Raw genomic sequence first — 14,851 nt, forward strand, 5'->3', positions numbered from 1 at the left:
TTTACACCTAGATTAGCCTTTACAGATGCATGAAAAACAATAGTAATCACATTGGAACCAGTAAACACACCTGCAAAATTGGTAAATTCCTCAGGGGGAGGAACAATAGCACTATTGCAGGGTTACCAGTGTTGTGGAGATGCTGCAAGTGCTGATAGTGCTGAAACTGATCTTTGGCTAATCTGTAATTCCCGTCATCAAGTTTCACAGAAGACACTAAAAGCTCATCCCCTGAAGTATCAGATTGAACAAGAGACACAAACTTTCTCATTTTTATAAATTTGAAATCTGAAGGGAAACCATGGAGTTTGTAGCACTTGTCAATTAGGTGGCCAGATTTCTTGCAATATTTACAAACCAGAGGAGAAGAGCCAATGGGTGAAGAAGGAGGTCTCCTGACATCAGATTGAGATCTTTTAACATCATTTATCATGGAGTTCCTCTTAGGCTCAAAATGATATCTTTAGGTATACCCATGACCAGAGAAGGTGGGCTAAGAAATGGAGTTGAAAGCAACTGAATCATTTGAGAAACTAGGGATTAGAGTGATAGACTCCTGTTGTTTCTCAATATATTTCAACATAGCATAAGAGCTACTGTTGCTCTTACAGTTTGAATATTCATCATTTAGCCCACTAAGGAACTGTAATAGTTTCTGTTGTTCCATGAACTTTCCTAAAGCCCCACAAGTACTTACAGAGCCAACATAAGAGGTGCTAAGTTTATCCCAAAGGGCACGCAACCTAGTAAAATAAGAAGCAATGTTTGAAGACCCTTGAACGGTAGAGTTTATCTCTTTCTGGACTTGTATGTACTTAGTCCCATTAGATTGCCCAAACCTTTCATTCATACCAACCAAATGTCCTTGGCAGTGTCAAAACCCATAACACTGGTGGCCAGCTTAGTAGAAAGGGAATTAGTGATCCAGGCTATCACCATATTATTGCAACGCTCATAAAATGAGGAATATGAGGAGTTGGGAAAAGGTTTAGCTATCTTCCCAGTAACCATGCCTAATTTGTTCTTAGTAGACAAAATAATCATCATATTCTTTCTCTAAATCACAAAACCAGACCCATCAAAAGGAGGAGAAACTAAGTAAGTACCGAGATTATCAGAAGGATGCAAATAGAGAGAATGAGTTGGTGAGACAGAAAACTCATCGAAACCCGCAGTCCTAACAATAGTGGATGTCGACATAACAATGACGACTATGAACTAGGTCAAAATATAAATGTACTACAGGCACACAACACAAAAAAGCAAAATTTTCAAAAATTTACATGAACTATGAGATCACAAAACGTACTATATATCACTATTATCAGATCTGGCCGATAGTAACAAAAAAAACTAAAAAAAAAGTACTAAAATAGCAACAACTCCGATCAATAATGCGTAAAACAACAGATTACCACCTTTCTTTGTGACCTAAATAAGCAAGGTCTTGATACATAAGAACATCTGAAGAGAAAACCTCGATTTCGGCCTAAAAAAAATTATCAGCGAAACCTGTCGAGGGTAGTATTGAAAGATAGAGGAGAGAAAAAGGATCACGAATCACTGGCTCTAATATCATGTTAGAGCTCAAACATACCAAATCGTCATTAAAATCAATGAAGAAAACCCTAGAAGTTTTAGAGTCGAAGAGAGAGAAAAATCAAAATACACTTTATGACTCTATCTCTCTATGTTTCTAGAAACCTCTCCCTCTATATATATTTACAATATTTTCAATAAAAGAAAATACAAGAAATCAGATATTGATTAAGTGGGCTCGGGTACAATATTTCTACTAGTACTTGGGCCTGTATTTGGGCCAATGTTAACATATAAGAATTAGTTATACTATCTATTGTATATTGAAATGTGTATTATTAATACCTTAAAATTCATGACATTAGTAATGCAATGAATATAATGCAAATATTAGCATGATTAAAGATACAATCATCCCTCAATTTTTTTCTCATATCCTTTCTAACATATATATAGAGGACTGTAATTTCAATTTTTCACATGACATGTTTAAAACTACAAAATTAAAGAATATTTTGACACATTTGACACAACTTTAATTTAAAACCACAAGATTTTTTTTTTATTCTTATCCGTATCAAGTTAAAATAAATTATTCTTTTTAAAACGAAAGATGTAAATAATTTATAGTATTTGTAATACAAACATAATTATCATTAATTTATATCAAATTAAAATAGATTATTCTTTTTAAAACAAAAAAATACTAAATAAAAAAGATACAAACATAATTATCACTAATATTATTAATACATCATATTTTGCATTATTTGTATGGCGTCCAAAACCTACCCTAAGCCTTTGCTTTTACTCCACCAGCCACAAACACAGAGAAGCCAAATTATTATAAAAGGAGACTTTCACTCTCTCTCTCTTTCCAGTACACTCTCCTATTCTCTCTACCTTCTTCTTCTCTCACCCTTCCTTCTCCATTAATACACTCTTTATCCCATCTGCTTCTGCTTTCTCATTGATTGCAGAAGCAGAAAATCATCATTCCTTCCCCACCTAAAATAGCAACCCAAAAAAAAAAGAAATAAATAAAATCCTGTCCTCATTTTATTATAAGTTCAGTTTAATAGAAAGACATCATTTCTTGTACCACTTAAAATAGCGAAAAAAGAAAAAAAGAAAAACTGTCCTCATTTGATCATAAGTTGAATTCAATCTATTTTCTTCTGTGTGTCTCTGACATTCCACTATTGTTTTGCTTCATCTAAAAGCAAAAAAAAAAATCCAAAATAAAAGAAATATTCTCCTCTTCACTTTTTGCCTTTACTTAAAGAAATCCTAGTATGTGTTTGCACCATTGGGCCAGCTAAACTTGCTCTCTGATCTAGTGTGCGTCTGCTTCTGTTCAGGCTCACTTAGCAGAAAGCTAAAAATAACTCCCCTGTTTTTTTACTCTGTTTTGCTTTGTTGCTTTGATTTAGTGTGCGCCCACTTCTGTTTCGGGCTCGTTCACTCAGCTGAAAGCTTAAATAAACTCTCCTGTTTTTACTCTGTTTTGTGTAGCTGTGGCATTCGGCCAGCTAAACTTGCTTTGATCTTAGCGTGTGTCTGCTTCTGTTCAGGCTCACTCAGCAGAAAGTTCAAATAAACTCCCCTGTTTTTATTCAGTTCAAATAAACTTCCCTGTTGTTACTCTGTTTACTCTGTTTTGTGTGTATCTGTACCATTTTGCCAGCTAATCTTGCTTTGATCTAGTGTGCGTCTACTTCAGTTCGGGCTCACTCATTAGAAAGTTCAAATAAACTCCCCTGTTTTTACTCTGTTTGTGTGTGTTTACCTATTCGGGCCAGCTAAACTTGCTCTGATCTAGCGTGAGTCTGCTTCTGTTCGGGCTCACTCATCAGAACGTTCAAATAAATTCCCCTGTTTTTACTCTGTTTTGTGTGTATCTGAGCTATTCGGCCAGCTAAACTTGCTCTGATCTAGTGTGCGTTCGCTCCTGTTCAGGCTCATTCAGTAGAAAAGCTAAAATAAAATCCCCTGTTTTTGCTCTGTTTTTTGTGTAGGTTAAAAAAACTCTATTTTCACTCATAAACTCCCCTGTTTTGGAAAATGGATCGTTTTTCGTCGACGACTCTATTTCCTGATACACTTTCTGGTACAAGAGATGATTTAACAGAGCAATTGACGATACTTTGGGAACAGATTAAAGCTCCATTGATAGTTCCTCTACTCAGAATTGCGGTGTTTTTGTGTCTGACAATGTCGATTTTGCTATTCGTTGAGAGAGTTTATATGGGGGTTGTGATTACACTTGTGAAATTGTTTGGTAGAAAACCAGAAAAAAGATATAAATGGGAATCTTTAAAAGATGATGTTGAGCATGGAAATTCATCTTATCCTATGGTTCTTGTTCAAATTCCAATGTATAATGAAAGAGAGGTCTGTAATTTCTTCTCTTTTCTTGTTATTAGTCTGTCCGTTCGCTATACTAAATAAGCATATTAAATTTATCATTTTCAAAGATTAACGTACTAAATTTGCCATTTTAGTTAAGTTAATACTGGACAAGTAAAATAGACGGAGGGAATACTAATTAATAATTAATGGCCATGTGTCATAATCATTTGGTTAATGTGGATTATGGACAAAACTTGATTGCATTGGCTGTTTTGTTACAGGTTTATCAGCTTTCAATTGGTGCTGCATGTGGCCTTTCATGGCCTGCTGATCGTATTATAATCCAAGTTCTTGATGATTCAACTGATCCCATTATCAAGGTATCCTAAAATATAACAATAACTGTCCAAAATAAGTAAAATTACTTTAAATAATGTCATAGACAACCTAGTATAACATGTTTAAATGGCACTAAATTATACTGTGCTGATAAGTTTACATAATATTACTTATATCATACGCTTAAATTCCTCAACTTCTTCGTCGTGCTTCTGGACAACCTCGGTTCTCGTGATCTTTTAATTGAAAAATTCTGACTCTACTACTGCTTTTTGGTGCAGAACTTGGTGTCGATGGAGTGTCAGAGATGGGGAAGCAAAGGAATAAATATAAAATATGAAATAAGAGACAACAGAAATGGTTACAAAGCAGGAGCATTAAAGGAAGGATTGAAACATCCATATGTGAAACTATGTGATTATGTTGCTATATTTGATGCTGATTTTCAACCTGAGCCTGATTTTCTATGGCGTACTATTCCATTTCTAGTTCATAATCCTCAACTTGGACTTGTTCAAGCTCGTTGGAAATATGGTAATTATTACTTCTTCCTCTATTACTTTTGTCATAATCAAATATCGCACAGACTTTTGGTTAAGAGTGTTCATTTTTTTTTTTGGGCGAAGAACTGTTTTAAAAAAAAAATAGTTTCCCTTGGGTAAAGTACTGCTATACCTGCCAAGGTTCGAACCCGGATTGATGCAGAAATGCACACTCTTGACCGCTAGACTATGCTTCTCTAGCTTGTCAAGGGTGTGCAACACCATGTATATAACCATTAATATCTATATTTAACCTATATACTCGAAAAAAATTTCCGACGAAGGGTGTTCATCTAACCACCCTTCGTCGGCTGTGGCCCCGCCGCTGCACCTGATCACAGGTACGTTCAAGTTGTGAAAATAACATCAAGCATACAATAGACTCTTTAGTTCGGCCATATTTTATGAAACCCCCGAATGACAAAATTTAGTCCACAAATATAGTTCGTGAAAATAACTTCTTGCATACAATATAAAATTAAGTACAATAAATTTTTTTGTTTTGACTTTTATTGGACTCCTGTATAGCAAAAACTCAAATACTTAGTGCACTAAATTGTTTTAAAATCAAAATCAAATTGGGGACGAGAATTATTAAAATAAGGGGTCATGGTTGAAGTTCAAATTTTATTTTCTCTAAAATGTTTTTAGAAAGAATAAAATATTTTTGAAAAGTAGCTATTTGCGTTGACTAGTGGTTTTGAAAAATACTTTATCAATATCAGAACAGCAAATTGTACTTGATCGGTGCTTCAAAAATGTTTCTAAAAATAATTATTTTTTCAATTTGTACAAAACTACTTCTGTTACTATTTAAAAGCCCTTATTTTCCAAAAAAAAAAACAAAAACGGCAAACATGTTTTAAACATTAATTCATACTTGCATAGCTCACAAGGAAATTTTATATATTACGTTGTACGTAAAACAAATATGTTACTAGTATTTTAATACGCTGACCTCATAATAATAAACAAACTTTTGTTTTATTCAAAAAGTAAACACATAAATATATAAACTATATATGACACACAATATAACTTCTAGTACTAAATTAAACATTCACAAAGAAATAATTCTTGCATTACAATCCACGTATTCCTAAATTAGAGAATAAAGCTTTTGTCACTAATTATTGATTAAAAAAATCACGTGTTATAATACTAGTATCACACACAAAAAAAAAAGACAGTCTGGTACACTAAAGCTATTACTATGTACGGTATCAGGGAAGAGTCCTTTCACAAAGATGTATCATACGCAACCTTACCTTACATTTTTGTCAGAAACTATTTTAAAAGTTTGAACAATAGTATCATCTTTCTAGCAAAAAATAATCGAAATAAAATACTATCTTGCTGTCGGTGGCTTTAGACAGCTATTTTCTTATTGTGTATAATAATGGCTAGATTTAGGTAACAATCTTGGTTGGTCGATTTGGTTGGGCCACGTATACTCCTATTAACTTTGGTGGGACATGAAAACAAAATTATACTACTAAAAACATAAAATAGTAGTGCAGTACACAAATCATCTCGTATTTGTATATATATATAACAAAGGGTTGCATTATAAAATGTGTGATATAAATAATCTCCAATAATACAAATATTAGTGACAATTTCCACGGTCAGACCCGAACACCATCTAAAATATAAGTCTAAAAATTGTTTATCTTACTTAAATTTAATTAGTATTCACATTATTCTATTAGGATTCCTCCACGGAGAAGGTTTTAGAGTAACTGATAAAGTTGTCATGTGATTAAGGTCACTGTTTTAAATTATGGAAACAGTCTCCTAAAAAAATGTTAAGGTGAAGTTGCGCACAATAGATCTTTGTGGTCCGATCCTTTCATAGATCTATGCATAACGGAAGCTTTAGTGCACCGAACTCCTCATTATTAGGATTCCACTCCACTTAATTCAGTGTTCTCACATTTCGAGTATCGCAAATATATATATATTTTTTAATTGAAAGCATGTTTCTAAATGTGGACTTTATAGTGCATAAATTTGAATTTAATCAAACTCCAATATCAATATTCCAATAAATACTAAAATAAATATACACCAATCCTTTTGAGCTGGAACAGCAGCTTTTTCGTACTGAAAAAGCTGCAATGTTTTATACTTGAAATGTAAGGCTGTTATGGAAGTAGTCTTCATGAAGACAAAAGGGTACTTATAATATATTATAGCCAGCAACTGCATGTGCCAAAAGAATTGTGGACCTCAGCCCCCTCCCACTAACCGACACTAATAAGTGAAATAAATTCTACAACTATAAGGATCAGTACTCTCGCAACAATACTAAAAATTGTCATCGATCTATTGGTTACTGATTCAAGACAAGTCATATAATTCGGAGTGGTTTGGTAGCTGGTTAAAGTTATGCCGTAGTAGTTATTCGCGTATTAATCATCTCTATTACGTATAAAACACATACTATTAGTAATGCGATGCTGGTCTTTAAATTTCAAACCAATACCCTATTGACTTTTATATATATATAATTCTAACCAGCTATTAAATATATATACGTGAATAATGTTCCTCCTAACCGGCTGCCAAAGGACCTCTTAGTGAAAATGTTTGTGTCAAAGTAAACTTTCTACATTACATCGCATTAGGATACAACTATTTCTTAACTTCGTGTGAACACGAGATACTTTATGCATCGAGCTATCCTTCTAGTATAGTTTACCTGTTGTAACATGCAACTTATCCTACTTAGTGAGTTGTCGATCTATGCTTGTTTTAAAGGTTTAATTCATGTAAATAATAATTTTTAAGTGATTTGATATGTCTAAAAGAATTTTGCAATATCACATTATGTATTGATTAAACTCATACTAAGAGAGAATTGTGAGTGAGAAAAATTTGTTGTGTTGTAATGTTGCAGTGAATGCTGATGAATGTTTGATGACAAGAATGCAAGAGATGTCACTGGATTACCACTTCAGTGTGGAGCAAGAAGTGGGCTCTTCCACCTATGCTTTTTTTGGTTTTAATGGTATCAACTATCTGCTTCCCCACTCATTATTTTTCCTTATCTCAGCTAATTTTATACACCAATTAATGTTTTGAGACTGACCCCTTTGAAATCTCTAAGGGACCAATCACTAAATGACCATATCCCTTATAATTAATATACAACAGATATGACCTATTTTGATTATGTGTGGATTGTGGAATCATACAAAGAGTGTAGTAACACATTTGAAGAGCTCGAGCAATCCAGACTATAATTGCTGCAACAATAACATACTGATCGTAATCTCACAAATGGGATCTGGAGAGGGCAGAATAGGATGTATGCAGATCTTACCCTATCTTTGTATGGTAGAGAAGCTGTTTCCGATAGACTCTTGGCTTGGCAGACAAGAAAAGAAATCGAAGCATGGTAGCAAGAAAATATGACAACAAAATATCAAGATTCAAAGCAAGTGAAGCAACATATAGTAATACACATAGATGAAAAAGGAACAAAGCGATTACGAAATAATACAACTAATTAATAAGGAGAAACATAGATGAGACTATCACCCTGCCTCTCTCACACAAAGTGGACAATACTCCGCTATCTACTAAACTTCTAGGTTAATCCTCGACATTCAACCCTAGGCTCATGTCCTCGATACGCTAAATTAAATTTATGTCGTGTCATATCTAATCACCTCTCTCAATTTTTCTTCTTCGGCCTATGTTTACCTCTGCTAATACTGTGCTACATTATTGAATCGAAGAGGAGGGCACTTAAAAGACAATAATATAGACAATAATATTGACAGTAGTGGTCCAAAAGAATGTTGATTCTGCTTGCTTTTGAGATTTTTCTATTTAATCAATGCTTGAGAAACCAAGAATTTCTGATATTGTACTGGAACTGATTTTAAACGGAGCAAAATGAATATATAGTCGACACTAACTTGCTCAGCAATTACGTGAAGTAGTTGTTGTTATGTAGGAATAGAAGTAAAGCTCACAGTGTGTGTGTGTGTCTATGTGAAAAACAACACAGGGACAGCAGGTGTTTGGAGATTGAAAGCAATAGACGAGGCTGGAGGTTGGAAGGATAGGACAACAGTTGAGGATATGGACCTGGCTGTCCGCGCTAGTCTCAAGGGCTGGAAATTCTTGTACCTGTCTGCTCTCAAGGTAAATACTGAAGTTCTCCCTCTTGTAAAGTATTCGCAGTGCGAGTGAGAGATCCTATTTTTACAAACAAATAAAATGTCATACAACTATGGTGACATTGTGTCAAGAAGTGAGAAACTTTTAACTTTCTTGTTTCATTTGTATAGGTGAAAAATGAATTACCAAGTACATTCAAGGCGTATCGCTATCAACAACATCGTTGGTCCTGTGGCCCAGCCAATCTTTTCAAGAAAATGCTTATGGAGATCATAAGAAACAAGGTAAATTCCTCAAGTAAACGTTGTTATGTGAATTTGGTAACTACTTAGGTACTATTGAGTCCCCGTTGAGCCTTTATGTTGTGTTCGTTTTTTTTGCAGAAAGTAACCTTGTGGAAGAAGATTCATGTGATTTACAGCTTCTTCTTCGTAAGGAAGGTTGTTGCCCACATTGTTACGTTTGTGTTCTACTGTATTGTACTACCTGCAACTGTATTAGTACCGGAAGTTGAGGTTCCAAAATGGGGAGCTGTTTACATTCCTTCCGTTATTACAATACTCAATGGAGTTGGAACTCCAAGGTCAGGTTTCTTTCTCTTTAGCATTTCGTTAGTCCCTCCGTTCACTTTTAATTTTCACATTTCACTTATCGATAGTCAAACTATATAGCTTTGACCAACATTTTAAATGGTTAGTATGAATAGGATTTCAACTTATAGTATTTTTCGTGTAATCAAAGATCTAAATCTTGAAATTAATCTAATTCAATTTATCTCGATTAGTCAAATTGACTCTCGACAAATGAAATGCGACAACGTGACAAGTAAAAGTGAACGGAGGGAGTTGCAATTAGCTGCTATAATTCCAATTCCACGTTAAGATTCTATTTCAAACAGTACTTAGGAGAGCTATGTTGCTTGGACTCTTCAAGAATGCCTCTTGGTGCGTGTCGAATCCTCCAAAAGTAGGTCATTTCTGGATGACCCGACACAGGCACAGTAGCATATTTGTAAGAGTTCGAGTAACATGGCTTAGCTAGGAGTACTGACATAAACAGAAAAGGGAAATAGGAAAGACACTGTTTGCAGATCCTTTCAAGATAATCAAACGTTTCATGAGCTACATAGCAAGAATACATGTCTGATACTTACAGCAAAGAGCTAATAATATACTTGCCCATCATTTGAAGGCTCATTTGAAGGCTATGTTGTACGGACTCTAAAAAAATGTTGTTGCACTTGTGCCGGATCCTCTGAGGACATACTATTTTGGAGGATTCGACATGCACCCAACGACATCTTTTATGAGTCCGAGCAACGTAGTTTTAAGGGTATACTCGGGAAAGGCCGGAGGAAGGGGGGGGGGGGGGGGTATGAAGAGTTGTTTTGAACAAGAAAATGCTGAGATTTAGCGCTTGTGCCTACTCGACTACAGGTCATTACATCTGATAATATTTTGGATCCTTTTCGAGAATGTCATGTCACTTCACCGGACAAAGGCTACATTCATCGGCTTGTTAGAGGCAGGAAGAGTCAATGAATGGATCGTCACAGAGAAACTAGGGGATGCTCACAAGATGAAATCAGCCATCAAAGCGTATAAGAAACCTCGATTTAGGTTTGGTGACAGGTAAATAGTCCTAAAATCACTGCCCTTTTCGTGGTTTAAATCAAACAGGGCTGTCAAACTAAGATTTTCGTTGTCCTTTGAACGACAGGCTTCATTTGTTAGAGCTAGCAACGGGCGCGTACCTCTTCTTTTGTGGATGTTATGACCTCGCCTTTGGGAAAAATCTCTTTTTCCTCTACCTCTTCATTCAAGCATTTGCTTTCTTCATCATGGGATTCAGTTATGTTGGCACTTTTGTTCCAAGCTCTTAAGATACTGCTCGTGGGAAGCAACGTCTAAGCAGCAATATTTTCAGCATCCTTTATTCACTTTCTTCACATGTAAAGAGAAAGTTGTTCATTAATTCTTTTGGGTTCTAGCATAAAGTATTCGAGTTGATGGCTCGAATCTGTTTTGTTCTCTTTGTGTATATTCCAACAATGGTTGAAGTCTAAACAGTAAAAAAAAAAGAAGAAAATTTTATTGTGAATGTGTATAACAAAGATGGGCAAGAAAGTGAAGGATAATATCTTTGTGCTATTGAATGAAGTTGCCAGAGTATTTCTTTTTCTCTCTTATATATTGTTTGAGTTGCTCATCTTTTGAAACTGTCATCTGAACTGGTAAAAGGTAACGAAATCGTAGAGATTTTTCTGTTATAGCTTATAACTATCGTAAACACTTAATTTTTGACCCAAACCTAATATTTTTATACCACTTTAATGTTCATTTAATTTTTATTTTTTTTTATTCTAGGCATTTTAAATTTATCTTATTCTTTGAGGTTTGTTAAAAATTTTGAAAACTACAAAAATAGAGTCACATTTTAAATAAGTTTTTATTTTTTTTATTTTTTTATTTTATTTTATTTTATTTTTTTAGAAAAAAAAAAAGAATTTTTCTAAATTATATTTGTTTTCTTCTTTCAACCTTTAATAAAGAATGTTGTGATATTAATTTTTCTTAATCGTATTCCTAAGACTAGTTATTAGCTTATATTATATTTTTAATCATTTTTATTTTATTAATAATAATAATAAAAAAAAAATAATAAATAAAGAAATTTAAACTACCCAAACCACCCACAATTCCCACTTCTACTTAACCTCTCCCACTCTTCCTCCACACAACCCATGACACACACATGCACTTATATATATAACACACGATACACACACACATGGGGGACAACAAAAAACAAGAGAGAAAAAAAAGATTGGGGAAACAAGGAAGCAAAAGGAAAACAGAAGGAAAAAGGGAGAGGACTCTTCGGCTCACCAAAAGAAATTATAACAAAATATACGCCTTCCCACCTCGTGGAAACAACACAGACAACAATATTGAAAAACGCCAAACCAGAAAAAAAAGGGGAAAATAAAGTTCACGAGAGAGGAAAAAGTAAACGTTTTGAGGTTTTCATTCACGGCTTCATGGTCGTGGCTCCTAAATCAGTAAATTACATTGACTTTATTTGTAAGTTATCTTTTCAAGTGGTAAACCTTAATTATTCTTTGTACAATGTAACATTGTGATTATGCGAGATTTGATTCCGATGTTACAAAGTTGTTCATTTTTATATACGATGTTTCAACATAAGATATATTCCCCTTTTTATGTAGATAAATTTAAAGTAAAGTGTTTAGTATAATGACATGCATAAAGTTCAATTGTCACCTTGGCTTTGAATAATTCGTGAGATGTTATATTATACACTATGCAATTAATTGAAGTTTGGGTGAGATTTCTTTTCTAAATGTTTATGTATAATTTTCTGCAATACGTATATGATTGTGAGTGCTTCTTATCTTGGGTTAGTTGGATTTCTTTTTCCTATAGTGATTAATCTTTAAGGTAATATCAATGTGTTAGTATGTATTTTCTATATTTGGTTTGTCTTATAACATCATATTCAGTTGAAATGTAATTGGTATAGTTGTGTTAAAGGCTACAGTTTACAACTCATGCATGCATGCAAAAAAAAAAAAAAAGATGTTAACACGCGCAACAGAATGCAAAAATGGGAAGAAGAAAACTAAAAAAAAAAGGGGGAGGGGTTATAAAAAAAAAAAACTGAATTGAAAAGAAGCCCTGGGAGAGTGAGATTAAAAAAAAGAAAGAAGGAAAGATTAGAACAAAAAAAAAAAAAAAGGAAGAGAAAGATTTTCTTAAAACAAAAAAGGGAGGTAAAGTAATATAGTACGGATGAAATTTCAAGGGAGTTTATAAATAATTTATTAGATTAGATTGGTTCAAATTTGTGGCCCTTGTATCTGTGTATGCTATTTTAGTGGATGTATTTATTTAAAATTTGTGTTACCATGATAATATTTGTCGTGCAAATTGGGTGATGAACAGATGAAATTTATGACGAATGAAGCTGTATTTTACTCTTAAGTGTGTCATTACTTTGTTATCTAATTGGATCATTAGGAATATGGTTCGACCGGCAATAATAATAATAGACAAATATAGTTGGATTAAGAAATGTAGAATTATGTGTACAATCACATCTTTAGGAAATGAGATAATAACTTATAAAAAATGAGTTTATGTTTTGATCAAAAGAAATTTTAAAGTTTAATATACAAGTGAAAATTAACGATGAAGTTGGAAAGCCCTGCTACCGACCATTCGTTATAATAAAATTAATCTACCGTTTGAAGCCAATTGAATTGGGTTGGGTAGATCTTAAACCTATTAGGTACTTATTTAGACTAGAAAAATGGGACGATCCATAAAGGCCTCCAAGGCACGAGAAATACATCCAAAACTCGTGGTAAGGCTGAAAAGTAATACTACTATCGGTAAGCCACACATCAATACAGTTTTAAATATATTCAAAAATAAATAAAAGCAAGATAGAAGTCTCTTTTAGGCCAACAAATGCTATATATCCGAAAGATTAATTTAAGCCAGACATAAGTCATTAAAGCGACCGTGCTAGAACCACGGGACTCGAGGGATGCCTAACACCTTCCCCTCGTTCAACAGAATTCCTTATCCGAATTTCTAGTTCGCAGACCAAAATAAAAAAAATAAAAAAAAATAAAGAGTCATTTCCTTTTGAATAGGGATTCAATAAGGTGACTTGGAACACCCAAACTCAATTTCAAGTGGCGACTCTGTAAATAAAATAATCCCTTTGTAAAACTTCACTTCAATTGGAAAAACCCATTTTCTCTAAAACCAACTCCCTAGCGGGGTCGGATACGGTGAAAAACAGGGGTGTGACAGGTATTTGGTATTCAAAATTAACTGACGTAGGCTTATTGACACAGGTAAAATGTTGCTATGAAGAATGAAACTGCCTCTTTCAGCACATGTAATAGTGGCCTAAACAAAGTACAATGTAAATTATTAATTACCTTGGCATAAACATGAGTCTAGGCATTAGAAGTAGGGAATTTTAGTCCAAACTTTTGTATATGTATCTAGAAATTCATTGAACATGTAAAGATCTAACAAACTTGATTACCATTTGCCTCTCACATTAAATCGGACGATTAACACTCAGCTAGCATTTTGTGAGAATCTAGTCATTTGGTCCATTCATAAATACTATTTCACTCTACTAGCGAAGCTGAGAGTTCATAAGTGAATGAATAAACCAACACTTCAGCCAGAATCTTCTTCTTAAGAGAGTAATTATACACTGACAACAAGCTAAACTAAACTTTGTTAACCACCTACTAGCTGTATGGGGCCTTAAATTTGCCCCTAAAATAAGTCTTGTTGAGTAATTTGCTTGATCATCCCATTCACTTGTTGCTGCTTACCTTAGAACACTCATACTTTTGTCCCCCCATATAGAGGGTACACTGTAGCAGCAAAAAAAATTCTGCAAACCCCTCTGACACTCCACCCTAAACATTGAGGAGTCGTTTGGTGGAGTGTATTGTAAGATATAATGCATGCATTAGTTAATGTGTATTACTAGTATCTTGTTTGGTACGTTTTTTTCGCCTATGTATAACAAATGACACTCTATTGTGTATTAAAGTGTGTATTAGTAATACATTCCATTTCCTATGTATTAGTAATACAATGACTTTAAACACATGCATTAACTTATTAAATGATCTTAATACCCCTCAATTTTCCTCTCAAAATATTTCATCATTTCTTTTCCCGCTATTTTAATTTGCAATAGTAAATCTTTTCAAAACATTTCACAATTTCTTTTTCCACCATTTTAATTTACAACAATTAATAGTTAATTTAAATAACTATATAGCATATTTTTGCTTTGCTTCGAGAGTCGTTAAAAAGACTAAAAAAAAAATTGATACCATTTCTTAATTTTACGTCTTGTATTTTATTTTTGTTTCGACTATG

At 33.7% G+C, this 14,851-nt stretch overlaps 1 protein-coding gene across 1 annotated transcript; it reads left to right on the top strand.

The window, feature by feature from the left end:
- Positions 1 to 2,408: 2,408 nt before the first annotated feature.
- LOC107843635 (glucomannan 4-beta-mannosyltransferase 9) lies at positions 2,409 to 11,094 on the top strand. Its single transcript, XM_047397259.1, has 10 exons — positions 2,409 to 3,495; positions 3,530 to 3,933; positions 4,173 to 4,271; positions 4,512 to 4,764; positions 7,675 to 7,785; positions 8,794 to 8,930; positions 9,077 to 9,190; positions 9,290 to 9,489; positions 10,343 to 10,537; positions 10,626 to 11,094. The coding sequence occupies exons 2-10, from the start codon at positions 3,604 to 3,606 to the stop codon at positions 10,786 to 10,788; spliced, it is 1,602 nt and encodes a 533-aa protein (XP_047253215.1). The 5' UTR covers positions 2,409 to 3,495; positions 3,530 to 3,603; the 3' UTR covers positions 10,789 to 11,094.
- The last annotated feature ends 3,757 nt before the right edge of the window (positions 11,095 to 14,851 follow it).

Source organism: Capsicum annuum, chromosome 10 (assembly GCF_002878395.1).
Source record: "Capsicum annuum cultivar UCD-10X-F1 chromosome 10, UCD10Xv1.1, whole genome shotgun sequence".
Classification (NCBI taxonomy): Eukaryota; Viridiplantae; Streptophyta; class Magnoliopsida; order Solanales; family Solanaceae; genus Capsicum; species Capsicum annuum.